This window comes from Mus caroli, chromosome X (assembly GCF_900094665.2).
Source record: "Mus caroli chromosome X, CAROLI_EIJ_v1.1, whole genome shotgun sequence".
NCBI classification, from domain to species: Eukaryota; Metazoa; Chordata; class Mammalia; order Rodentia; family Muridae; genus Mus; species Mus caroli.
Genome location: NC_034589.1, coordinates 140,004,787 through 140,029,899, shown reverse-complemented (window position 1 = coordinate 140,029,899; position 25,113 = coordinate 140,004,787). Strand labels below are relative to the sequence as shown.

The window sequence follows — 25,113 nt, the reverse complement described above, 5'->3', positions numbered from 1 at the left end:
CCAATAAAGCTTCCATTCCCCTGCATCACACCACATTCTCTCCCCAGTCACAGTCTAAACCTACTTTAAGGTGCTCTGTTTCTGAGACTCTTTGGAACTTGTGAGGTAGTAAAATTTCTTGCTACTGGTTGTTTTCACGAACAAGTGTACTGAGTTATACCTATAACAAATGAAATTACAAAATCATGTCAAAACTAGACATCAAATATTTAATGAAGACCAAACTTGTCTAAAGCTAAACAGACAGCCCAGCACTTTATCAAGTATTTAATCCTGCCACTTCTATGTTCTCTATTAAAAATGAAAATGAGACTAGAAATAATGGCTCCTCCTGCCTTCTTTAACTATAAAGAACAAAACCAAGGAATAATGGAGATCCAGTTTTTGTTCTGAAACACTAATATTCAAACAAAAGAAATGCTACGCATGCAATTCACCCATGTGAAAAATTGCCACCTTCAAGACAGACCACAGCTCTGAAAAGGCAAGGAACAGTTATTGACCCATACCCTTGCATGCCTGTGCCACAAGCCAAGACATTCTTCATTACTCCAACAACAAAAGTCACTGATCACAGCCAAAAGAACTCACTGAGAATATCAACGCTATTTTTATATTTCTGGAATCAGTTTTAAGTCATAGTTTACTTTTTTTTTTTTTTTTTGCTTTATTTTGCGTGTGCTCACAGAATCCAGAATAGAGTATCAGCTCTCCAGAGCTAGAGTTACAGACAGTTGTGGGAAACTGAACTCAGATTCTCTGCTCTTCACTTTTGTTTTGTGACACGTGTCTCAGTGTGGAGTTCAGAACTGCCTCAGGCTCTATAAATACTGGGACAAGATGTGTGTCATCATGCCTATTACACCAAACCATTTTAGAAGTCACTCCTACTGTCTCTTAGGATCTATCTTTTATGGATTGCTGGGATATTTACTTATAGATGGTGTCTATATTACCAGGTTGACCTCAAACTCTAAGGCTTGAGCCATGCTCCTGCCTCAGCTTCCTGAGTATGTAGAATTACACAGGCATACAGGAATGCCCATAACCACTGTTGAGATTTTTTTTTTTTTAAATGAGACTGCACCATGTAAAATCTTGTGATCTCAGCACTTGAGAAATGGGAGGCAGGGGAATGAGGAAGAATTTAAGTTCAGCCTTGGCTATATATCAAATTCAAGGATAGCCTGGATGACATGAGAACTTGCCTCAAAAAAAAAAACTGTGCTAGATATGCTAAACATATTTAATGACAAAATATATTTATAGTTGGTTCTCAAATTTCTTGACTGGCGGAGAATATGAATAAACCACAAACCAATAATGTTCCTCTCTCCTGCCAACCAGCAATCAAAACCTATTCAGAAAAAATATTTGTAAATATGCTATAAATAAACAATAACCTACTCAGAGCACATAGACAGGCTGCTTTAGGTCCTCATGCCCTTATCCAGTGTAGTAGTCTCACACCTCTTCATGGTTAATCTGTAAAGGTACTCCGGAGTTTACTCACTAAGAAATTATACCATACTCCCTGTAAATAGGCTACATTTTTCACCATGAGCAATTTTTGCACAGAATATCTGGAATTGTGTTTTCAGTCCTTATGAAACCCTGATCTACTGGAGAGCCAGCCCTTCCTTAGGAATTTTCTGCACGAAGCCCAGTACTTACCCTACTGCAAGCACTCAGTAAAGGAATAACACAAATGAATAAACCAAACCTGTTTTTATTCAGGTGCCAATGAGATATTTCTTCCAGTGTGGAAATAATCTGATCCCAGTGCCTCTTTAGAAAGATTCATCTTTGAACACAGCTATTAAGAGTGCAAGCTATGGAATCAGATTGCATGGACATCAAGTCCAGAATCTCAGCTCTATCATTTATTACTACATCATCTCTGGACAAGTGTGTAAAGCTCCTGGGTCTGACTTTCCCCATTTGGAAAATGGGGGTCATACTGCTTCATGAGTTGCTGTAAAGATCCAATGAGAATTTTAAAGCACTTAAGGGCTGCAGATGGAAAAACAATTAGTACCGCCCTTCCCCAGCACCACCCTCAGCCCCCTCAAAAAAAGACAGGAAAACCCTGCCCCACTAACATAGTCATCACTACTGCCAACAGTCAAGCTGCCAGTAATAGCAGGATAAAAAAATAACAGGGTAAAAAAAAAAAAAAGTCCTTAAAGCCTGGGTGGTGCCATTGAAAACAACTTGGAAGGAAAGCCTGTAAGTGAATCTGCTTTAAAATGTTCAGTCAGGAGAACAGGCAAGTGGGGTTTTGTTACAGTTATATTTTAAGTTAGCTCATGATTAGATTTTTTTGCATGCATGGTGTCAGGAGATTGAAGCAAGGGCCTCCTGGTTAGTAAGGACACTACCACTGAGCTATGCCCCCAGCCCATTAATGGCTCGTCAAATTTAAAAAGGCACAAATTTGGTGCTGAGTCCTGTATATGTAGCATAGTAGGATTCTAGTCACATTCTATAACCATTGCAAACTTCTCTATGTAGCAGATCTTTCGGTCTCTGTTCCCTCCTTACCCCACCAGCTGCCACCTGTTTTGTTTCAGAATCCCCAAATCCCCAATCCTGAAAGGACATTCCCCCCAAAACTCTGGTTAGAAAAATGGGTTTGCAGTGTCTTCCCACCTAACCCTGTAACGCTTTTCTTTTCCTTCTTCCTGCCTACCTCCTTACTTCTCAAGCCTTGCTATTCTCTACACGTAGGAACTTGAAACCTAAGAGTATGGGAAAGCAACAGCGTAATAGCAGTGGTGCCAAGACCCGGGGAAGCTGCCAAGCTTTTCCCCAGGCTCCATAGGCAGTGGCTCAACTACTCAGAGGCTGGCCTTCGGTTTAAACCCATGGAGCCTCATGAACTTGGTGTATCTTTTTGCCTCTGCCCGATTGCTTCAACCTCTTTAATTAAAAACCTCCTCCAAAACCCGTGAACCATTCAGATCTAGCCCGTTCTCCAAGTCTATCTTTTTCAGGAAGTTTCCCTAGACCATTTTAACCCACAGATTATCACCCCACCCACCTACCCAAACTGGTAACTTACTGACCAGAAAACAGAATCACCATGCATATTTACACCAGCAAGTAAATGTTGCGCATTTGATCTTTCAAAGCCAAGAATGGCGTCTTGGGGTTTTTGAAAGCCCCTCCCCGCACCACCACCACCACCACCACCCCACCCCCACCCCCCACACCGTCTTTGAAACCCCCTACTGAGCGTGTTCATCTTCCTGAATAGTAACTCAATCAGTGAATTGTTTGGGCTAAGGCGTGCCAAGATAAAAGCATGTTAAAATGAAAAGGACTCAATGGATGGGTAAAAAAGTACTAGGTGTCAAATGGGGGAAAATTATAGAACAAAGGTGTTCGACTAACATCAGTTTTATTTGCCATGGAGTTGAAAACAGATATAGGGGAGGGAATGTCAACTGGAAAATGAAGAAAAAACATATTTCAGTTTGAGGGGGATGATAGCAAGAGAAACATGAAGCCCGGAGAAATTTTGAGTCAATTCTGCTAGAACCAACAGGTAGGCCAATTGTGTGAGTAAAGGGGGTTACCGGGATGGCATAGCTAGAGATACAATCATGTAGGTAAGGGAATTAATAGGCCATATGACGGGGGCACGAGGGGATAAAATGGTCGCCAGTAAGTTAACTGACTGAGTGGGTGGCAGGTAGGTCGGTGAATGGTTAGGTGTTTAGTCTGGAAGGAACAGGTGTGGGGCATTTCATTTAAAAATCTAACCCCTCCCTCACCTTGACCCGGAAGCGGATGAGTGCTAGCCTCACGCAGTGGCTCAGACAGGCAGGTGGCAGGAACCAGGCCCGCGGTGGAGGGGTGCCCTTGTTGCCCACGTGTCCCACGATCAGTTGCGCAGTCTGCCGCTCCGCCTGGCACCGACGGCCCCACTCGGCCAGTCGGTCCTTCCCCAGGCCCCCAGGGAACATGACCACCAGCTCCAGGCCGTCTCCGCCCGGATAGGCACAAGCCTGGCACAGCGCTGACAAGTAGCCCAGCATGGCATTCCACTGGCCGCCACAAACCCAATCCGTCTGGTAGCCACCATAGAGCCGCGGCAGCGCCGAGCCCGCGTCTACCAATACCCGAGCCCCAGGCAGCGGAGGGGGCGGCGGCGGATGCAGCCCTGGCGGCGCTTGGCCATGGTGGTGGAAATGGTGAGCAGGGTGATGGTGCCGAGACGGCCCCGCGCCCCCGGAGTAAGCACCAAAGGCAGCGGGCGGGAGCGGCGGCGGCGGCAGAGGAGCAGAGCCCCTGGTGATGCGTGGAGCCCCTGGCGCTAGGGCTGCTGGCGGCAGCTGGCGGTGCAGGTGCTGCTGCTGCTGCTGGCGCGAGACGGTGCGCGCGAGTTTGAGGAGGTCCACAGGCACCACAGCCCCGGGACAGCGCTTCTCCAGGAACTCTTGGAAGCCCTGGACGCCCATGCTTCCTCCGTGGGTAACAGGAACAGCGGCTGCGCAAGCGGGCCAGTCGGCGATCCCCGCGCGAAGCTGGAGGCGGGCGCGTGCGCACTCCGCGGGGGGTAGGGGCGAGGGGGGCGGAGAGAGGGTTTGAGAACGGGAGGGGCGAGGGAACGTGGGCGGGGAGGGGAGGAGACCACAGACTGGGTGCGGGTGGAGAGCAGAGGTGAGGCTGACCAGACTCAGAAGAGGCTGGGAAGATAAAAGCGATGACAAAGTCGTAGTCACTCCTCTTTTCCCGTTCCCCTCCGCTGCTCTTCTTCACCGCTTCAAAGGGGGTGAAGCCTCTGCCTTCCACCTCCGGGAGCCATGTTGCCTCGTCTTCTCTGTGATACTCGCTTTCTAGCTGGGGGAGGGGTACAGGGGCGGGGCGGATGAGCATCCTGGGAGTTGTAGTCTTTTCCCGGATGGCCTCAGGATGCAGTCTTAGAACCAGGGGATCACGCCTGTCAGGCCTTGATGTTCATAGTGTCAGAAGAAGCGGGCCAAGAACATGTGTGTATAGGATTTGTACCAGAACTCCTAGTATCCAACCGAGTTGCCTCAGGATATTATACCACCATGCCCAGGGAAAGAAATGGAGATGATGCATCATGGGAAAGGAAGTACTGTGGATTAGTAGAATTTGGCCAAAGTGAGCTAAAGTTCCCTGAAAGGGAGAAATTTCCCTTCCATTGAAAAGATGATATGCACAACTTTTAATGAATGGAAAAGAACACATATGAAACATAAAAACCGCTAACATTTCTATATCAATCCACTTGTTTTTAGCTACTGTCATACTTTGAAGAGTTGTCCCCCTTACAAATGGTAAAACATTTACTTAAGACAGTGAATGCATAGACAAAATGAAATTGACTATAATTTGCCTCAGGATCTCTGGTCAGGGAGATTAAACACCCACTCAAATTCAACTACAACTTGGACCTTATTGGTACTCACTAAGCTATGCCATATGGTTAGGGGATTTTTTTGTTTGTTTGTTTTCCAACCTAGTAAATTTGCCCATGTGGGAACAATTCAAAATAGCTGCAAAGGTTCTAATTTGATCACAGTCTTTTGAAAAGTATATTTCAGCATGCTTCTCCAATGAAATCCATGTAGAGTCTGTCTTCTGTCAAGTTTTAGGGCCCATTCCTTCAGCCAGACTACAGCAGAAAACAAGATCTGCAGTGCAGGGTAGTTGTATCTATCTGGCTTGGAATTTACAGAACATAAAAGAGCAGAACCCCAGGAATGACATCAGAATGGTTCGATAGGATGAAACCAAAAACAGGTTGCAAATTCCAGACCGGGGTTTGTCATAAGAGTAGTAGATCCAGAATAGCAGGGATGGGAGACAACATCAAAGTGGGGGGTAGCGGGGGGAGGGTATAGGGGACTTTTGGGATAGCATTTGAAATGTAAATGAAGAAAATAGCTAATAAAAATTATTTTTGAAAAAAAAGGGAAAGGCAATAGCTTGAAGGGATGAAAGATGAAGAGAATAGATGTTTTTAGTAAACTGTGCTTACTAGAGAGTTTGTCCAGCACCCCTTTCCTAAAAATTAGCCCTCTCGTTGTTAACTTGATAAGATTACTGCAAAAACTGTTGTCTTAGGCATGGTGGTATGTGCCTGAAATCTTAGTACTCAGGATGTTGACATGGGACAGTCACCTTAAGTTCTAGGCCAGCCTAGGCTACCCAGTGATTTCAAAGAACCAAGGAAGTAAATAAATCCTATCATGTTCACATTTGCTTGTAATGCCATATTTTAACTGAGTGTGTTGGCTTACATCTATAAACCCAGCATTCAGAAGGTCAAGGCAGGAGGATTGCCACAACTTTGAAATTATTATTTTCCAGGTCAGCCTGAGATAAGAACTAAACAAAACAAACAGTAAAGAAAAAAAGTAAGTCCCAACAACAACAAAAATAATTGGATTATAAGCCACTTAATGAAACTGTTAGCCACAAGTGAGATACCTTTAGATGAAAACCCTTTATTATTCTACCTTCAAATCATCCTGTCTGGGTTGGTGGGATGGCTCTCTGGTTAAAATGCTTGCTTTTGCAAGCATGAGGACCTGGATTCAATTCTCAGAGACCACACCAAAAAGCCAGGCTCAAAGTAGTACATTTGTAATCCCAGGGCTGGGGAAGGAGAGCCAAGTGGATTTCTGGGACCCAGTGGCCAAGCAACCTAGTCTAATTGGTGAGTTCCAGGCCAATAAGAGACAATGTCTTAAAAACTGAGGTGGAAGATTCCTGAAGAATGATATGCAAATTTTGTCCTCTGGCTTTCATGGGCACACATATGAACACACCAAGACACACAAGTGTACCTGTGCACACTTACAAAATGTCCTTTCCATTATTTTCAGCTGTGATACAAGCTGAGATTTCACAGATGTACTCTTCTTCCTCGTTTTAACAGTAACAGCCTGTGAACTTGAGCTAAGTATGTCTAAAATGTGCATCTTACCCTCTTAAATGATGGTCTTATAAGCAGCATACTTGGGACTGTGCAAGGCCTATCCAATCCCAGCTTCTTGGTACATCTATCTGTCATTTCTCCATTCTCCATTGCCCTGGTCAAGGCAATCCCAAAGCCATGCTGGTTGAGACACTCCTTAACTGCTTTAAGTAATAGATCTTTCTCCACTCTTTCATGTCTTGGCTGTGCTTGTTTTAGCCTTTTGCACTCACCAAGATGTGAGCTCATTACATTTGGTTACAAAGAGAATAATCAGTCAGAAATGAGGTGTGGCAAATTACAAGCCCAAAATACACGGAACTGATACAGGTGGAATCTTCTAGCATCCATTGATGGGAAGGGAGTTGACACATTTTGTAAGATATGGCAGTGAACCAGTTAATTACAGTTCCTGGAACTCAAAAGAAAAGCCCTGGAGCTGGGTGTGAAGTTCAGTGGTAGAATCCTTCCCTGGCTTCTATTCCTCAGGACCACAAACAAACAAAAACAAACTGAGCTTTGATTGCTGCAGGCAGAAATCCCTGGGCCCTGCTGACTTGCAGCAAAAATGTCAGACCCACTTTATGGATTTCACTGATTAAGAAACTGGCACCAGCAAATAATTATTTACACATGTATAAGGAATAGTAACTCCTCATGGTACCACCTTTGCCAAAAGTGCTGATTTCCCATCAATGAATCCAACTAGATTTTAAGAAGCAAGTGAACATCCATCCCCAAGGCAGATCAGGACGGGGCGGGGGGGGAAGATTTCACAGTATTAAGCTCAGCTCAGCTTACTATCTCCTACTGGATCTCTGATCAAGGGGATCTTGAGCAGAATGACAGAGAGAATAAGCCAAATACTTAGTGCTAAGAAAAAGAAGCTGCAACAACTTAGTATGTGCAGGACAAGGAGTTAGATCCCCAGCACTGGAAAAAAAAGGAAGAGAAAGGAGACCAACAACAAGATTTTTACTACCTGTTATTAATACTTGCTACTGGGACATCTCCCAACATGAAACCAATAGGCCTTCAATTGAAGACTTAGAAAAATTTCATCAGTAGAAAATCATGTCTAGTGAATCATGATTGTAATGGACCACCCAGAGTAGCAATTCTGGAGCAGCACATCACAGTACCTGTTCTGAACAGAATCATTTCAAGCCTCACCCTGTATTTTCAACATTGGAAACACTGAGTGTAAGACCAGAAATCCATGATTTTAGTAGTGTTGAAGATGAAGCCCGAAAATGTTGAAGTACTATAAACAGTGTACACACTACTGATGGTAAGGGAAAGAGATAAGCTTTGTTCTTTCTTGCACAGACATGAGTGGGAGAATGGGGAAATATGAGAGGAAATAGGATGGGGGCAAAATAGCATCAAGGTAGTAAAAAAAATTACAGAGAACTGATCAATATAAATGTGATTAGGCCAAATGTGCACGCTGGCTGACAATTAGATTTCTCTCCTATCAACACAGAGACAGAGAAACAGAGGCCCTATTGTTCCTGGCAATTAGGTTTCCAAGGAATGTCTCACAGGTCCTTCAGAAAGACATCCTGAACTGGAGGAAAGATACACATGTCTCTAAGGAACAGAAGGATTAACAAGTATAAGTTTCCTTTAGTTAATGTTCTACAGTGAATCAGTTATGGGGTACAATGAACTGAATTATTTTGATAACCCCATTTCTCCTGAACGGCACACTGCATTCTCCTGGTGATTTGACCTTAGATTGCTCACAGCCTTGTTAAGTAGGTCAAATCTCCTAATGCAGGGGTATGAAAGAAGTGTAGTGGTACATTTTGCAGACCCCTCTAGCCATCTGAGAAATTTAAACACATTTTCAAATCTAAGGACCTCACTTTGAGTATAACCCTGACCTAAATACAAACTGGTTAAGCAAGGAAATAATAAGAAAGGGACTCCCATAAGTTTTTTTCCGCTATACCCATCCAGGTGAAAAGGGTAGATACATCCTCAGATGTAGTGATGGATCAATGTGCGACTTTTACTTCCCTAAAAGGGAATTTTGATGGTGTTTATTTGTAGACTGTTACATATTAATCTGTTGGTGGAAGGCACATTTATCAGATTTCTAGATTACAAGGAGCCACATTTTATTGAAACTGAACTAGAGGAAGAAAGGATGTGTCCGTGTGATGCCATTATATATGGATTAGTAGAGTTGCTTATGATTTGCAGCTATCCATGGGTTTTGTTTGAGTAGGCATGCTTCTTATTGTATATACAATGGAATTGCACACATGTTTATAGAACAATTACCTATTGGATTGTCTCTGTGCAGTCCTTTCCTACCACCCTCTCTACTTCATTATTTTGGCTGTAAGAGACCCCCTTTCATGTTCTTTCCCAGAGAATTTGGGATAGATTTAAAGAAGGAGAAGTGAAAAATCCCAGGTATATCGCAATACCTGCTTCATTTGTTCCTAAGGCCCATTTGTGTTATCTATCCCTGGATTTTGTGAAGCCTCCATCTTTTTGAATTCCCTTCTTGCTAAAACTTGTTCAAATTTGCTTTCTTTACTTATACATAAAAGCTTTAACATGCATCTGCAATCCAGGGGAAACTACAGTCTATCTTCTATTGCTATTCTATGGCCATAGGGAATGTAGAGATGGCAGAAGTCAAAGCTCTGGAACCAGGAGGAGGTGTGTTCTGGATGCAAGACCTGGGTTTCAATACCACTTTAGCTTCTTACTAGGGAGACAACTATAACAAGTTACATAGCTGCTTGGAATCTCACTGCATCTATGAAATAGAGATTCAATAATGTATTCAGTGAGTTTAATACCACTACAAGAATAGACACTGGAAGAAAGTAGGTGTTTTTGTGGTGGTCATTGGACCAATTCATTTATCCAAGTTTACTTACAGGAGCATGGGTGACTGTCATGCAGCTGTGCCACGGAGGTATCTCCCTCTATGCAGCCATTGTTAACAAGCTTTTGTATCCTTGAGAAGGGGTGCAGCCTCATATGCCTCCCTACTTGCTATGAGATACTCTAATTGATGATGGCAACCATCATGTCTAGCCTGGAGGAAACAGTCCCAGTGTAACCAATTAACTCATTTCCAGAATCTCTGAGCTCAGGAGAGTTTGTGAGGTTTCCTACTGCACCTTTCAAAGACAGCCCCTTCACGTGGGTCACTAGGAGTTCCCTTCCCTTGGAGCATTCTGTACGCCTTTCATCTGGCTGACAGGCTTGTAGTGATGACAGGGACGTTAGAACTGCATGCTTTTCTCCACTGGAGAAACCACTTCTATTCCTTTTTCAAGATCCAGCTTAAAAGTGGCCTCATGTATTTGTTTAATTCTCTTCCTTTACATAATCCTAGGCCTAGAAAATGCTGGCACATGGCTACTATTTTGTGTTCACTGTGTACTTACCTGGGGGTATTCTCAAAATCAGAGAGAATTATCACAGGCCTTTAGTCTCTAATGTTTAGGACTCATAACATTACAAAAAGATGTTCAAGTGAAAGAAAAGGAACAGAGTGCACACCAATCCCTTCTTCTAAGTTATGAAACCTCCTGCCATATGTTTGCTCCCAGACAGTTTGCTCTCCAGAGGCTCAGAGAGGGTCCACAGCCTGCCTAGATAGTCTATCTTCTATTGCTGAAGAGGAAGCTTAAACTCCCCATGGTGTGGCTGGATTGCAGATAGGAGAAGACTTCCTAGAGGACAGCAATAAATAGAAATGAGTGACATTAGCCTTGTGCGCTAGAACAGGGAAAGCCCTCTACTGAAGGAAACCCTGGGCTTGGCGCCAATGACAGGAATAGGACACACGGAGGCTACCAAGAATGGTGCCCCGTACAAAAGGTCAGCCGCTTGTGCAGCATTACACAGAGGGCCTGAGAAGCAGCAACCCTCCAAGAGCCTGGGAGGGGGACTTGCTTAAAACTTCCCAGGCCAGCAGAGAAAAAAACCTGATGTCACCTGGCAGAAGACAGCCCAAAAACTAAAACAAAACCAGACTAGGACAGACAAGCTGATGAGACAAATCCCGAAGCAGAACCTAGAGGATGTGATGTAAGAGCTGCCACTTAATATGGATGGGACAGAACTGACTTCTAGAGGCTGTCAAAGGTTGTCCTTTCACCTTCACACATGCACTGTGGCACACATTTGAAAGTGCATGTGCACATTACAAATAAATGTTGTTTTTAAATGGCTTTTACTAAGACAGAAATGCAAATTCCTGTTGTCACTCAGCATGTGAATTTGAAGTGGAGCTATAACCCTTACTCCTTTCTGGTGAGGTAGAAGCAGAGAATCCAATTCATGGCAAGCAATGCCTTCCAGGGGGTCTCTCTGGGCAGAAAGTGGCCTTAACGTGAGCCTAGAGCATCTAAGGACTTGGGGAACTGAGAAGGATGATGTCTTAGTTAGGATTTGTATTTCTGTGAAGAAGCACCAGGACTTTTATCAGGAAAACATTTAATTGGGGCTGCCTTACAGTTCAGAGATTTAGTCCATTATCATCATGGCAGGAAGCATGGTGGCATGCAGGCAGACATGGTGCTGGAGAAGGAACTAGAATTCTACATTTGGATCAGTAAGCAGCAGGAAGAAACAGTGGAGCTGGGCTTTTGAAACCTCAGAGCCTGCCCCCCAGTGACGACATACTTCTTCCAACAAGGGTACACCTCCTAATTGTGCCACTCCCTATGAGCCTATGGGGGCCATTTAAACCATCACAAAGAAGAAAGTTTACTCGAGCTTGTTATTTATTTCCAGATTTTGTGGGACTTTGAGACCCCATTCCCAAAATGTCTCTCTAGTTCTTCATGCACATTTGTGTCCTGGTGACTGGTAATGTGGTACCTGCTGCCTCCTGCTACAGTCCAAGGTAGAATCAATCAGTAGGTGGATGCTCTCAGAAAGTATGATCCACATGTTGGCACCCATGCTGGCAGTAGATATCTAGTGAACAGGATTTTAAGCACACTTACTAGTGGAGGAGGCATACTCAGCAAAGGAGTCGTATGTAGAAGATACCACACACTTCACTTCCCCAAGGACTATTCCATAGCATTGACCAGTGAGCTGGCATTGGCCAGGTGTAGGAACTTATTTCTTCACAGACAGCACACTGTAGGACTTACAGTGCAGACTATCAGGAACAGTACCAACTTAGCCTGGCATACCATACCACATCTGTTCCTAGGATAATGACAACTATCTTGACTAGGCTAAGAGGGTCTCTTCTTAGCAGGGGTGGCAGCTGGCATGCTTGGTCATGAGCTGCACTTGCCTATGCAGGTAGAAGGAAATTTGGGTGTAGATGGCTACTATGAAAACAGGTAGTTTGGTCAGGCTGGACAGGGCAGACACGGTCAGATATAAGAAGTTAAAAGGGGGCACAGTGTGTGAGCAGCAGCTCAGGCCACAGAAGTGGCCAGGCACCCAGGAGATGGAGACCAGTCTTGGAAATTTAGTGATATTTTCTTAAATACTAATTAGACAGATAAGGCAAAGACCATTGTTTTAAATTTTGTTTTAAAAGATTAATTTCTGCATCTCTCTCTCTCTCTCTCTCTCTCTCTCTCTCTCTCTCTCTCTGTGTGTGTGTGTGTGTGTGTGAGTGTATGGGCATGTGTGCATAGGTGTATGTCCATGTGTATGTGAATGTATGGGCATGTGTGCATGGGTGTATGTGTGTCCATCTGTGTGAGTGTATGCATTTGTCCATAGATGTAAGTGTATCCGTGTGTGTGAGTGTATGTGCATGTGTTCAAAGGTGTCTGTGTGTCTATGTGCACAGGCCTCTTGGCTTGGTTTGATACTAGCAAGTTCCAATAGTGCTCTTTCTTGTCTTAGACCCCTCAGAGGTGGGGTTATAGGCATTTGTGAGGATTCCTGGCTTGTCACATGGGAGCTGGGATCTGAACTCTGTTTGCTGTGACTGCAGAGCACATGCTCTTAACTACTCTAGGCCCCTAAATCCTCATTTTTTAACTGTGAAAGATACTACATAGCAACATATTTTTTTTCTTTCTTTTTGAGACAAGGTATCACACTGTACCTCAGCATGGACCGAAACTCATGCTATAGCCAAGGCTGACCTCAAACTCCATGCTATCCTCCTTCCTTAGCCTCCCATATGCTAGAATTACAGGCATGAAGTACCACACACAACTAACCATTGATAGATGTATGGTTCAATGCTGCTAAGCACACTCTTTGGCGGTATAACCAAAACACTATTTTTAAAATATACAAAGCACTCCCCAGGTAGTTCTCAGACACTCAGGGCTGAGAGGCAGCGAGCTGCACTGAATGGAGGTGTTTGTCAATATTAAATTCCTGAGGACAGTTCCTCTTCTGAAACACATAATGGGTACCAATCCCACCTAATGCTAACTTTGCTGTAAGCCTTCCCTCCCTCCATCTCAATTCAGGCTCCTATCATCATCTCTGTTATTTTCCTTTATTCCTGTCTTGAAATCCTATCTAAGACCCATCAAACTCTATAACCACAGATCTGATTCTGTTAGCTCATTATTTTATCTGGTGGTGTTCATTAATGCTGATGCATTTCAAATGGATTATGTGTTGGTCTTACCTCCCAACTTAATTGCTTTTCCATCTGACCGACATTTTTATTACATTACCTGACACCCTTTGGGGGCTCAGAAAATTGTACACCAAATTATGACACTTTAATGTTCTGAATACTTTGAACTAAATGGAAGGCATAAGAAGCAGCCTCAGGGGTGAAATATGCCTGTGATTTTGACCTTCCCTTTTTAACCCCAGTCCTCTTTCTGCCTCAGAAAGGAACTGTAGAAAACAGTTATAGAAACTGAAGCCCTCCCATCCCAAAGCAAGCCAATAAACCCAGAAAGGTCATTCCTTCTTTTCTCCCCTCTTCTTTAAGAACCTTCATTCTCAAGGGTCCTGTTGAGTGTTAAAACTACATGGGTTCTGTATTCTGTATTCTGTATTCTGGAGTAAGAAGTAAGAGATGGCTCAGTGGTTAGGGGCACTGGCTGTTCTTCCAGAAGACCGAGGTTTATTTCTCAGCATCTGCATGACAGCTCACAACTGTCTGTAACTCCTGTTCTAGGTGATCTGACACAGACACACTAAATAATGATTTTTTTTCTAAGTTGGATCTTCAGCTTTACATAAAACTCCAACGAGCTGAGTGTGGCAGTGCCTGCCTTTAATTCTAGTACTTGGGAAGCAGAGGCAGGGTGAATTTGAGGCTAACCTAGTCTACAGAATGAGCTTCAGGCCAGGCAGAGCTACAGAGTGAGTTCTTGTCTCAAGCTTAAATACATAAACAAATACAACATTGGTGACATTGACTTGTTACAACTTTGCTAATCTTTCTTTCCTCCCCTCCCTCTCTTTCTTTTATTCATTTATTTTTTTGCAGTGCTCAGGGTGGAGCTTGGAGCTACATCCATAGCCCTACGTGCCTCTTCCAAGATGAGATGACTTGGGACACTTTCAGGTGACATGTCCATGAGGTGCTACCCATCTCTAGTTCCAGGAGTGTCCATTGTGACCCTGCTAAGTGATTTGACATATCACCCTTTTTGACCTCTACAGTCTCTGGCATCCAATACCTGTGATGTGCCTCAAGGCCTGCTGATGAGATTCTGGGACAAGCAACCAAAAGCCAGCAAAGAAAAGGTAAGAGAGTCTTGAGGTTTGTTTGGTGGGCTTTTTAAGATACGGTCTTATCTCTAGCACACAATGGTTAGGAACTCACTATGTAGCCTAGGGCAGGTTCACAATCCTCAGTCCTAACCTTGGTCTCTCAAGTGCTTAGAGTATTTATCAGCAAGGGCCACCATGTCTGGCTGTAGGCTGTTTGAGAGAGAACTACTGGGCTCAAGCAGGGCTGGATCTTCCTTGCCCACTTTGAGAACTCCATGTGTGGCCATGGTGTAGTAGTTTAAATTGTATTCATAATGAATAAACTGACTGGCATACTCTCTGTGTCTGATTTCTTCCCTTTTGGATAATGTGAAACTTCACTAGCCTTTTGGTAAGCTTAAGTTCTTCCCCATATCTGCTCCACTCCAACCCGTTCTTCCAATGCACTGCTGCTCCTCTTCTGCTCCTCTTCTGTTCTTCACCATCTTTGCTTTTCTACCGACTTCTCTTGAATCTCTGATTATATTCTACTTCAAGTCCCTAGCTTCTCTGCTTTGTAGTCAAGGGATGGAAAAGCAAAGATCAAACATCAAGGAAGAAGTTCAGCTTCTATTTTCAAAGTTGAACCTTATCCTATGACCATCTATGTAACACACTGGAGAGAATCCTGATGATGTCACGTTGCTCTCTTAGCCATTCTAAATCCTCCTTGGATGGGATGTACCTTAGATTCTCTCTTGGAAAAATCTTACAAATTTTTTTAGAGGCTTTGAGACATATTTTCTTCAAGTACTTCTCCAGAACATGATATTCATCTTCTGAAAACACAAACTTCAGGGGGAAAATTCTCAGATAAAAAGGAGGACAGAAGAAAAGAAGCAAGTTTAATATTGTAGTTCCCATACACTAGGGCCCATTGTTAAGTTATTTTCTTTGGTAAGTAAAATATTATTGAAAAGAAATTAGGCCGGGCGTGGTGGTGCACACCTTTAATTCCAACACTCAGGAGACAGAGACAGGTGGATTTCTGAGTTTGAGGCCAGCCTGGTCTACAAAGTGAGTTCCAGGACAGCCAGGGCTATACAGAGAAACCCTGTCTCAAAAAAACGAAAAAAAAAAAAAAAAAGAAAGAAATTAGTTTCTTTGTTTCTATGATGTTTTTCATACTTGTCTGACTTGCCAGCAACAACCAAACCAAACAAGTAAAACATATGGATAGTTTTTTTCAATGTCTCATAAAATTCACAAATAATTCAAGCATAACTAAGAAAACTGAGGAGCTGGGGTTGTAGCACACATGGTAAAGTACTTGCCTAGCATGCATGAAGTTCTGATTTCCATCCCTCATATCTCATAAACAGTGGGTGGTGGTGGTGTGTGCCTATAACCTCTGTGCTTGGGTGGTAGATCAGACACTCAAGCTCATCTTCAGCTACATAGTGTGATTGAGGGCCAGCGTGGAGACCTTGTCTAAAATTATAATGAAACTAAATGAGACAGAAATGGGATATTTATAGATGATTATTTAAATAATATTTGTGTTTTACAGTCCATATCTACTTGAACATAGTTTCAAAAATCTTTTGATAATTTGAGTTGGAAAACTTAAAAGAAAAATTATGTGGTGAAAGGTTTAAATGTATAGATGAACTATAATGCTAAAATAGTAAGCTTGAGTTTTAGTTTATATACTTTGGGATGTTTATCTTTTTATTTTATTTTATTGTTGAAATTATAATTCGAGGGGTTGAGGGGTTCAAGACAGGGTTCCTCTGTATAGCCTTGACTATCCTGGAACTCACTCTGTAAACCAGGCTGGTCTCAGACCCAAAGATCTGCCTACCTCTGCCTCTCAAGTACCCAGGATTAAAGGCTTTGGGTGTGTGTGTGTCCTATTTATGTATTTATTTTTAAAATTTATTTATTTATTCACTTCACATCCCAATATCAGTCCCCCTTGAAGCTCTTCCCTGCATTCCCCCTCCCTTTCTCCTATGTATATTTTAAGTTTTTATATGCATTGGTATGCATGTCTGTATGAGGGTATCCAATTCCCTGGAACTGGAGATAGGGCTGGTTATGAGCCACCATGTGGGCACTGGGAATTGAACCTGGGTCTTCTGGAAGAGCAACCAGTGCTCTTAACCATTGAATAGTCTCTCCAGGCCCTGGCATGTTTGTTTATACAGTACAGTGAAACTAAACATGTAAGCATGTTCATGAATATGAAAAATCATTTCTAGAAGTTATGAACTGGAAAATACAAATAAAAGGCAATTCCTACCGTTTCCTAGTTTTCATTAGGATTTAAAGTTATGTAGTGGCAAAAATTATAATTAACATGTAATTTTTTTTTGGTTTTTTGAGACAGGGTTTCTCTGTGTAGCCCTGGCTATCCTGGAACTCACTCTGTAGACCAGGCTGGCCTTGAACAATTAACATGTAATTAAACTACTGAAAATTATAAAAGATATAACTCTGTGCAAGACAAATAAGCTGTTTTATAAAGAAAGGTATATAGTCAGGCTGTGTTGGCACACACCTTTAATTCCAGCACTCCAGAGCTGGGCAGGCAGATCTCTGTGAGTTTGAGGCTAGCCTGGAGTTCAGAATGAGTTCCAGGACAGCCAGGGCTACACAGAGAAACCCTATCTTGAAAAGCAAAAACAAAAGTTATAAAGATATATTTCATTAACAAGAAAAAAGAAAACCTGAGGATACTTTTAAAAGAGTTATGGAAATATGTTGTGTGGCCCAAGATGGCTGAAATTGGATGTAGTTTTATTAAACTCAACATTATAAAAAGGATTTATTTTAGTATCAATAGTTAGATGTAGTTTTATAATGTTTTATTAAAATCAGCATTATAAAATTTTAGTATTAATAGTCTGTAATATGTACTGTGAGTGTATGTATGTGTAAGTTCTTGTGATGGGGTGAGGACACACACACACACACACACACAAACACATGTTAGAGGACAACTGCTGTTCCTCTGTCAGACAAGGTCTCTTTACTTTTGCACACTCCATATAGCCTGCCTGGAGCTTCGCATCTTCCAGTTGGGGGCATTGGGAGCTTTGCAGATATGCCCTACTTAGGAATGCTTGTCTGTGGGCTCTAGAGATCTGAACTTGTCCTCAGGCATGCATAGCAAGAATGCCTGGCCCCAGGCCCAAATTACTTACTTCTCATACTAATAAAGTTTATTTGGAAGTGTAAACTAAAGGTCTCCCCAAAGTGTGACACCAGCACGAACACTTCTCAGGGTTTACTGGTTGGAGCTTCGTGATTGTGGAGAATTGGAATGTTGCAGATCCAGAGCCAAATTATCCTGGGCTATCTTTTGTCCCCATAATAGTCATTCATTGTTTACCACTCTGACAAAAACAAGAAACAACAAAAACTCAAAACAATAACAAAACCTCTTTCTAAAAAACATAAAACCAAAATCAAACCTGTTGGAATGCATTTTTTAGCAGACTACTGACGTCCACTATTCCCCAAACTAGAAATGTTAACAGAGAGGCATTCATTGCATGCCTATGGTCCCAGCACAAAGAAGACTAAAATGGGATGATGTTGTGGGTAGGAAGTGGACTTCAGGACAGTATGGAGTACATAATGAGGACCTTCCTCAAAATAATTAAAAAAGAGAGAGAGAGAGAGAGAGAGAGAGAGAGAGAGAGAGAAGGTATCAAAGATCACCTAAAATTCCATAGCAGTGTCTTCAGGCTTTTCTGGGAACCCTACTCCTACCCCCACCTCCACCTCCACCACATTCCTGTATTTGGAAAATTCATTGATTTTGGAGTAGAATATTTTCTCGGAGGCAGCATGAATCCATGTTCCTAGGTCACTCATATTTACCTCAGAAGAAAGTATCACCTATTCCTTTTGAGACGAGGACTGCATTCTATTTATTGTTGAAATTTTTAAAGAAAGAGATAAGAAAATAAGCTACAAATTTATTCTTGAGACAGGGTCTCATGTATCCCAAACTGTCTTCAAACTGACTATATAGCTAAGGATGACTTAGAACTGTTCCTCCTGCCTCTGCCTCCCAAGTGCTAGGATTACCGGTGTGCACCACCATAACCAGTTTATGCAGTGCTAAGTTCATGATAGCTTCATGAACCCTACACAAGCACTCTACCAACTGAGTTATCAGCTCAGCTCTAAAATATTTTATTGCTATTTTGATTAAATAGACAAGTAAGGTCTAATTAAATGTTTTTAACCTTAAGTCTCATGTATTTGAACACTTGGTCATCAGGGAATGGCACTACTTGAAGGATTAGAAGGTGTGGCCTTGTTGGAGTAGGTATGCCTTTGTATGCCACTGAGGGTGGGCTTTGAGGTTTCAAAAGCCCAAACTGGACCCAGAGTCTTGCTTTCTCTGTGCTGCCTGCAGATCTAGTTGTAGAACCTCAACTTCGACAGCATCATGTCTACCTGCATGTTCCCATGATCCCCACCATGATTGTGGTATCTCTTCATGGCAATAAAAACCTTAACTAAGATTGTCTTTCTCTGTAGCTCAGGTTGGCCTGGACCATTATGCAGCCTAGGCTGGCCTCAAACTTGCGAGCTAACAGGTGTGGTTCAATATCACTTTCAGACTATTGAACCTCAGATTAAATTTGGGATTTTCTAGTTGGGCCCCTGCAAAGTCCAAAGTCTGCTCATCTCTTCCTCTCTTTGTCTTTCAATGGGGTATGCTGACCTTGAACCTGCTATGTAGCTAAGGATGACCTAAAACACATTTGATTCTTCTATATCCACCTGGGCAATAAGATTCTGTATGTGCTACCATGCGAGGCATATGAGGGGTTGGGAATGAACCTAGAGCTTTATGCTTGCTGGGCAAGAATTCTAGCATTTGAATTACATTCCCAGTAAAAGTGTGTGTCTATTACCTTGTAAAAGAAAGACATTAAACAGATTTGGCTTACTCTGTGTTAAATCATACACAAAACATTGTTTATATAATGATTAAGATTAAGTCTCATTTACATGGAAGCTACTGATGAGTTCCTGGGACAGAACACACCTGGAATCCCAACAGGCTCTCTGTCGTAACTGTGCTTATTTTGCTAAAATGTTGCGTACTTCAGAAGTAGTCCAACTTCCTTTCCAATCACTACTTGCAGGGCACACTCTATTATTATTTTCCTTCTTTTCTGAAAACACTGACAACCAGCTCTTGGCCAGAATTATTTCTGCAAGGAGATTAAGTCACTGAGCAGACTCCAACTGGTTTTTACATTTCTGACATCTTTAAATTCGTTCTGCACGAACTGCTATAACTGAAGAAACTGATGGCATTTGAGCTCCCTAACCATCCAAACCCACCAAGAATTTATTCATGAATGAGCATACGTTTAATGGCTTACTGTTTTTGTTAAATGTTTTATCTCCCAGAGTTAGAAAATGTTTCTTCATCTCTTTATACCTTATAGCATTTTGGTAGAGCACACTTTTGCCAAGAAAAGATAGAAGTCTTTTATCTTTTTCCATACCCTCCAGAATTCAGAAACTATTTGTTAGTACTCTTATATTTGTGGTTATTTTAGGTAGCTCAATAAAAATCTGTCAGATACGAGTCAATAAAGCTCTACTTAGAAGCCTGATGAGCAGCTGGAGAGATGGCTCAGCCAGTAAAGGCTAGACTCACAACCAAAAGGACAAAAAGATAGCTATTTTGCTTTCTATATAGTTGTCTTATGGGGGGAGTAGGTCCAGGAATCTCAAAATATTTTGGGGATCCTTAGAAGGAGAACATCACTCAAATCTGTAGGTCCTATGGAGGAAAAGTTTAAAGTTATTTGAGACAGGGTCTCTCTCTCTCTCTCTCTCTCTCTCTCTCTCTCTCTCTCTCTCTCTCTCTCATTTTTTGAGACAGGGTTTCTCTGTAGCTGTCCTGGAACTCACTCTGTAGATCAGGCTGGCATCGTGACAGGGTTCCTCTATGTAGCCCTGGATGCCCAAAATCTTTGCTGGCCCCAAACTTGGAGATGCACCTGCCTGCTACTGCCTCCCTAGAGCTGGGATTAAAGGCATGTGCCACCACTGCCCAGTTCTAAGAAGGAAATTTTATGGTGAGTACTTAGCTTGGTTTTCTAACCTCAGGAAGTTTTTGTAAGTCATTGGGTATAGTGACACACACCTGTAGTCCTGGGAGATGTAATCCAGGAGATAGAGGCAGAGAGGCAGGAGGATTCAATGTTAAGCCAGCCTGGGCTGCAAAGGGAGACTATCTAAAAACAAACAAACCGAATAAGTAAAAACAATAAATAAAAATTATCTGGGCGTGGTAATGCAAAACTTTGGTTCCAGCACTTGGGGAGCAGTCCTAGCACTTACTATGTAGGCCAGGCTCACCTCAAACTCAGATCCTTCTGTCCCTGTCTTGTCAGTGCTGGGATTGAAGGCATGGGGCCACCATGTCCAGATCTGAGATTTTTTCTTTTTCTCCTTTAAAAAGACATATTGCTTATTTTTAATTAATTTTTATGTATGCAGGTGCTTTGTCTACATGTATGCCTGCAGATCAAAGAGGGCATCAGAGCATGAGCTGTCATGCAGGTGCTGGGAATTGAACTCAGGACCTCTGGAAGAAGCAGCCAGTGCTCTTAACTGCTGAGCCATCTCTCCCAGCCCCCTAGCTCTGAGATGTCATACAAAAAGTTACAGCAAAGCAAATTTAAAGAACCACGATAGTTCCTGCTGGATTTATATAATTAATCAGGATGAGTTTAATGAGACCAAACTTATTTTGTAAACAAATCAGGCTTTTCTAGTCTTTGGTACAAATGAGGGTGACTGTGTAAGGAGAAAAATTGTTTTAGAAGATTACAGTGTGCCTATTACCTCATTTCCTTATACAGTTTGAAATATACACTACTATTATTATTGTTGTTGTTATTATTTAGGTTTTTCGATGCAGGGTTTCTCTGTGTAGTTCCAGCTGTCCTGGAACTTGTTCTGTAGACCAGGCTGGCCTCAAGCTCAGAGATCCAGCTGTCCCTGCCTTCTGAGTGCTCGGATTAAAGGCCTGTGCCACCACCACTGTCTAGCAACATACTCTCTTTTAAAAGAATAATAGTACTTATTCTTTGAAAATTTCATAAATGCATGCAATGTATTTTGATTACATCTACCCCCACTCCTCCTGTTCAATTCCTCCAGTACCCCACCACCACCATATTCCTTTCCCAACTTCATATTCTCTTTTATATATACCTCACTGAACACCTTTTCAAAATACAGAACGTCAGATCCCTTGTCATAGCAACACTAAAGAAACAAATTCTGAATCCAAAGAGTAAAGGAGTGTCTGTAACTATACCTGGAAATGTGGAAGGAGATTTGGAGCTGGGTCATAGCTGTGGGCTGAAAGAATTTAGAGTAACTTACTAGAGAAAGCTATAAAGAATATTATGGGTGATTCTGGAGAGGACTCATGTGATGAGACCATGAAAGATGCTAACATATTTTAGAGATTGGATAAGTGGTTGTGACCAGGATGCTGACAGAAATTAGATCTATTCTATTGGAAACTTGGGAGCCATCCTTGGCAGTTGTGGTGCTGTGAACAGGAATGGCCCCCATAGATTAATGCATTCGAATGCTTGGCCCAGGGAGTGGTGCTATTGGGAGGTGTGGCCTTGTTGGAGGAAGTGTGGCCTTGTTGGAGGAAGTGTGTCACTGTGGGGGTGGCCTTCAGATCAAGATGTAGAATTCTCAGCTCCTTCTACAGCACCATGTCTGCCTGCACGCTGCCATGTCCTGCCATGATGATAATGGACTACACTTCTGAAACTGTAAGCTAGCCCCCAATTAAGTGCTTTCCTTTATAAGAGTTGCTGTGGTCATGGTGTCTCTTCCCAGCAATAGAAACCCTAACTTAAAAGAGCAATTATTGTTAAGCTGCGTTATGTCGGTGCCTTTGTGCTACGGCATGGTTATTCTTGGGCATTCTTGAGTGAGATTTATAGTGAGACTCCTTAGAAAATTCATAGTCTTGTGAAAACCTATGCTCGGGAAAACAAAATAAAAGTGCTGCTGAGCAAATGCTTGCTAAAGATTAGTAGAGCCTACCCTGGGGCAAGCCAGTGAAAAGGATGAGACAGGAAGATCGGAAACTAGATGCAGGTGTGGGCTGCTCAGACTTGAAATTCTAGCATTTAGGAGGTGAAGGCAGACGTATTAGAGTTTTGAGTTATTTCTTGGCTAGACCATCCTACTGTGGTGATTTGAATGAAGATGGCTCCCATAGGCTCATGTTTGAATGTTTGGTTCCCAGTGGGTGCATCTGTTTGGGATGATTAGATGTGACCTTGTTGGAGGAGGTGTGTCACTGGGAGTAGGCTTTCTGGTTTCCACACCATTCCCAGCCAGCTCCCTCTCTCTGCCTCCAACTTGTGGATCAGGATATAAGTTCTTAGGAGCTGCTCCATCACCCAGGCCTGCTTGATGCCATGCTTGGAGCCATGATGGTCATGGTCTAACTCCCTGAAACTAAGACAATCCCCAATAAACTTTTAAAAACATATGTATGCTGTTTTGGCTATGGAGCTTTGTTACAATAATAGAAAAGTAACTAAGTCACCTACCTTAAAAAAAACAAAAAACAAAAAAGGTCTAGAGTTAAAATTCCCAGATCTCAAGTAAAGGTCAAGCAGGCCTTGGAAGGCAGAGACAGAGGATCTCCAGAGATGGCTGGATAGCTCAACTAGCCAGTGAGCTCTGTGTTTGACTGAGAGGATGTGCCTCAATAAATAAGGTGACTGAGGATAATTCTCCTCCAACAACCATGGGTCTCCATGCACATCCACATACATGTGCAGTCACACAAAATTGTGCATACACAGATCTCTCTCTCTCTCTCTCTCTCTCTCTCTCACACACACACACACACATACACACACACACACACACACACACACACACAAAATTGAAAACAAGCCAAACAACGCATGCCTGTAGTTCCAGAACCGGGGAGGTGGAAGCAGAAAGATCAGGAATTGAAGGTACCACTTGACCCTGGCCTAGACTATATGTGACCCTGTCTAAGCAAAGCAAAACAAAAGCCAAACAAAAACCGACTCCCTATAATCCCAGTACCTTGGAGACTGAGACAGGAGGCTCATCAGGAGGTTGAGGCCAACCTGGGATATCGAGTGAGACCTTATAGCAAAGAAGCTCAAACCAAACAGTGAAGATGAGTGCAGATCTCAAGGGGAAGGTGCTAACAGTAAAGAAAATGGGGAAAGGCCTGCAGGACATTTCAGAAATCCTTGAAACTGCCCCCTCCAACTTAGGCCCAGAGGCCTAGAAAGACAAAGTGCTTTTAGGGAGGGGAAGAGCTTCTCTGGCTTTGCTGCTCAGGGCTTCCTTACCATTGCTGCTCCTCTGTTACAGTGCAGTTCTCTATGGCTCCTCCAGCTGTGGTTCAAATGGCCCTGGAACACAGTTTGTGCCATCACTCCAAAGACTATGCTGACCCACATATGGTAAAAGCAGAGCTATTCTACCCAGAGTGCCAAGGAAAGCCTAGTGTGCCACTGTAGATGTCCTTAACAAGAATGTATAGATCCATGAGACTGCCACTTAAACCCTAGAAAGGCAGTATCAGTGGCAGCATGCAAAGCCATATGCATAGCTGTACAGTAGCTACATGGGTCTCAACTAGCAAAGGTTCAGGACCTCTTCTTGCTATACTAGGTACAGGCTATCAGATACAGAACTTCAAGCTGTAAGTCTACACTTTTGCATTACAGTCTTGTTTGAGACCCATTTCTCATTCCTGTATGTCTATTTCTTTTAGAAAGGAAATGTCTATTCTATTTCTCCTTTTCTCTTGTATCTTGAAAGCAAATGTCATACGAAATTTGTTGGTTTTTTTTTCCCCCAGTGAGGATCCTGAACAAGTACCATGAGCATAGCAGGAGGCACTTAACAATATACCAAGTCTGATAACTTGCTTTTGATTTTATACATTCACAGTGAGGGATTGCCTTGAGTCTAAGATGAGACTTAGAACTTTTGATTTGTACTAAAATGAGTTAAAACATAGGAAGCCTTTGCACAGAGTACATTTTGCATTGCCAAGGACATAAATCTTAGGGTTCAAAAGTAGAATTTGATGGTTTATACATGGTTTGTATTCCTCAAAGGATTTTTTTTTTTTGAGACAGAGTTTTACTATGCAGTGATGGCTGGTCTGGAATTCAGAGGTCTGCTTGACTCTGCCTCCCAAGTGCTGGGATTAAAGAGGTGTGCCACCATATCTAGCCCTCAAAGGAGTTTTGTTTTGCTTTGAATCAAGGTTTCACTATGTAGCCCAGGTTGGCCTTGAACTGGCAGTGACCTTTTTGTTTCTTCCCTCTGAATGCTGGGATTACTGGCATGCATCTTTAATGGAAGCTTATTCCCAATGTAGCAGTGTTGGGAGGTAGTGAGGCCTCACTGAAATTAAATGGGACACTGCCCTCATGAAAGGA

At 42.6% G+C, this 25,113-nt stretch overlaps 1 protein-coding gene and 1 long non-coding RNA gene across 3 annotated transcripts in view; one reads left to right on the top strand and one right to left on the bottom strand.

The window, feature by feature from the left end:
- Fam120c (family with sequence similarity 120C) overlaps nucleotides 1-4,811 on the bottom strand; it is a 121,210-nt gene extending 116,399 nt beyond the window's left edge. For both annotated transcript variants that reach the window (XM_021152990.2, XM_021152992.2), the window contains exon 1: nucleotides 3,780-4,811. In XM_021152990.2, the coding sequence (XP_021008649.1) occupies nucleotides 3,780-4,466 (687 nt within the window). In that variant the 5' untranslated portion in view covers nucleotides 4,467-4,811. The remainder of the gene's footprint in view (nucleotides 1-3,779) is intronic.
- A 9,511-nt stretch (nucleotides 4,812-14,322) lies between these two features.
- The window catches only part of LOC110286719, a 39,380-nt gene continuing 28,589 nt past the window's right edge, over nucleotides 14,323-25,113 (top strand). Inside the window, exons 1-2 of the long non-coding RNA XR_003835694.1 lie at nucleotides 14,323-14,456; nucleotides 14,555-14,638. This is a non-coding gene — a long non-coding RNA (uncharacterized LOC110286719). The remainder of the gene's footprint in view (nucleotides 14,457-14,554; nucleotides 14,639-25,113) is intronic.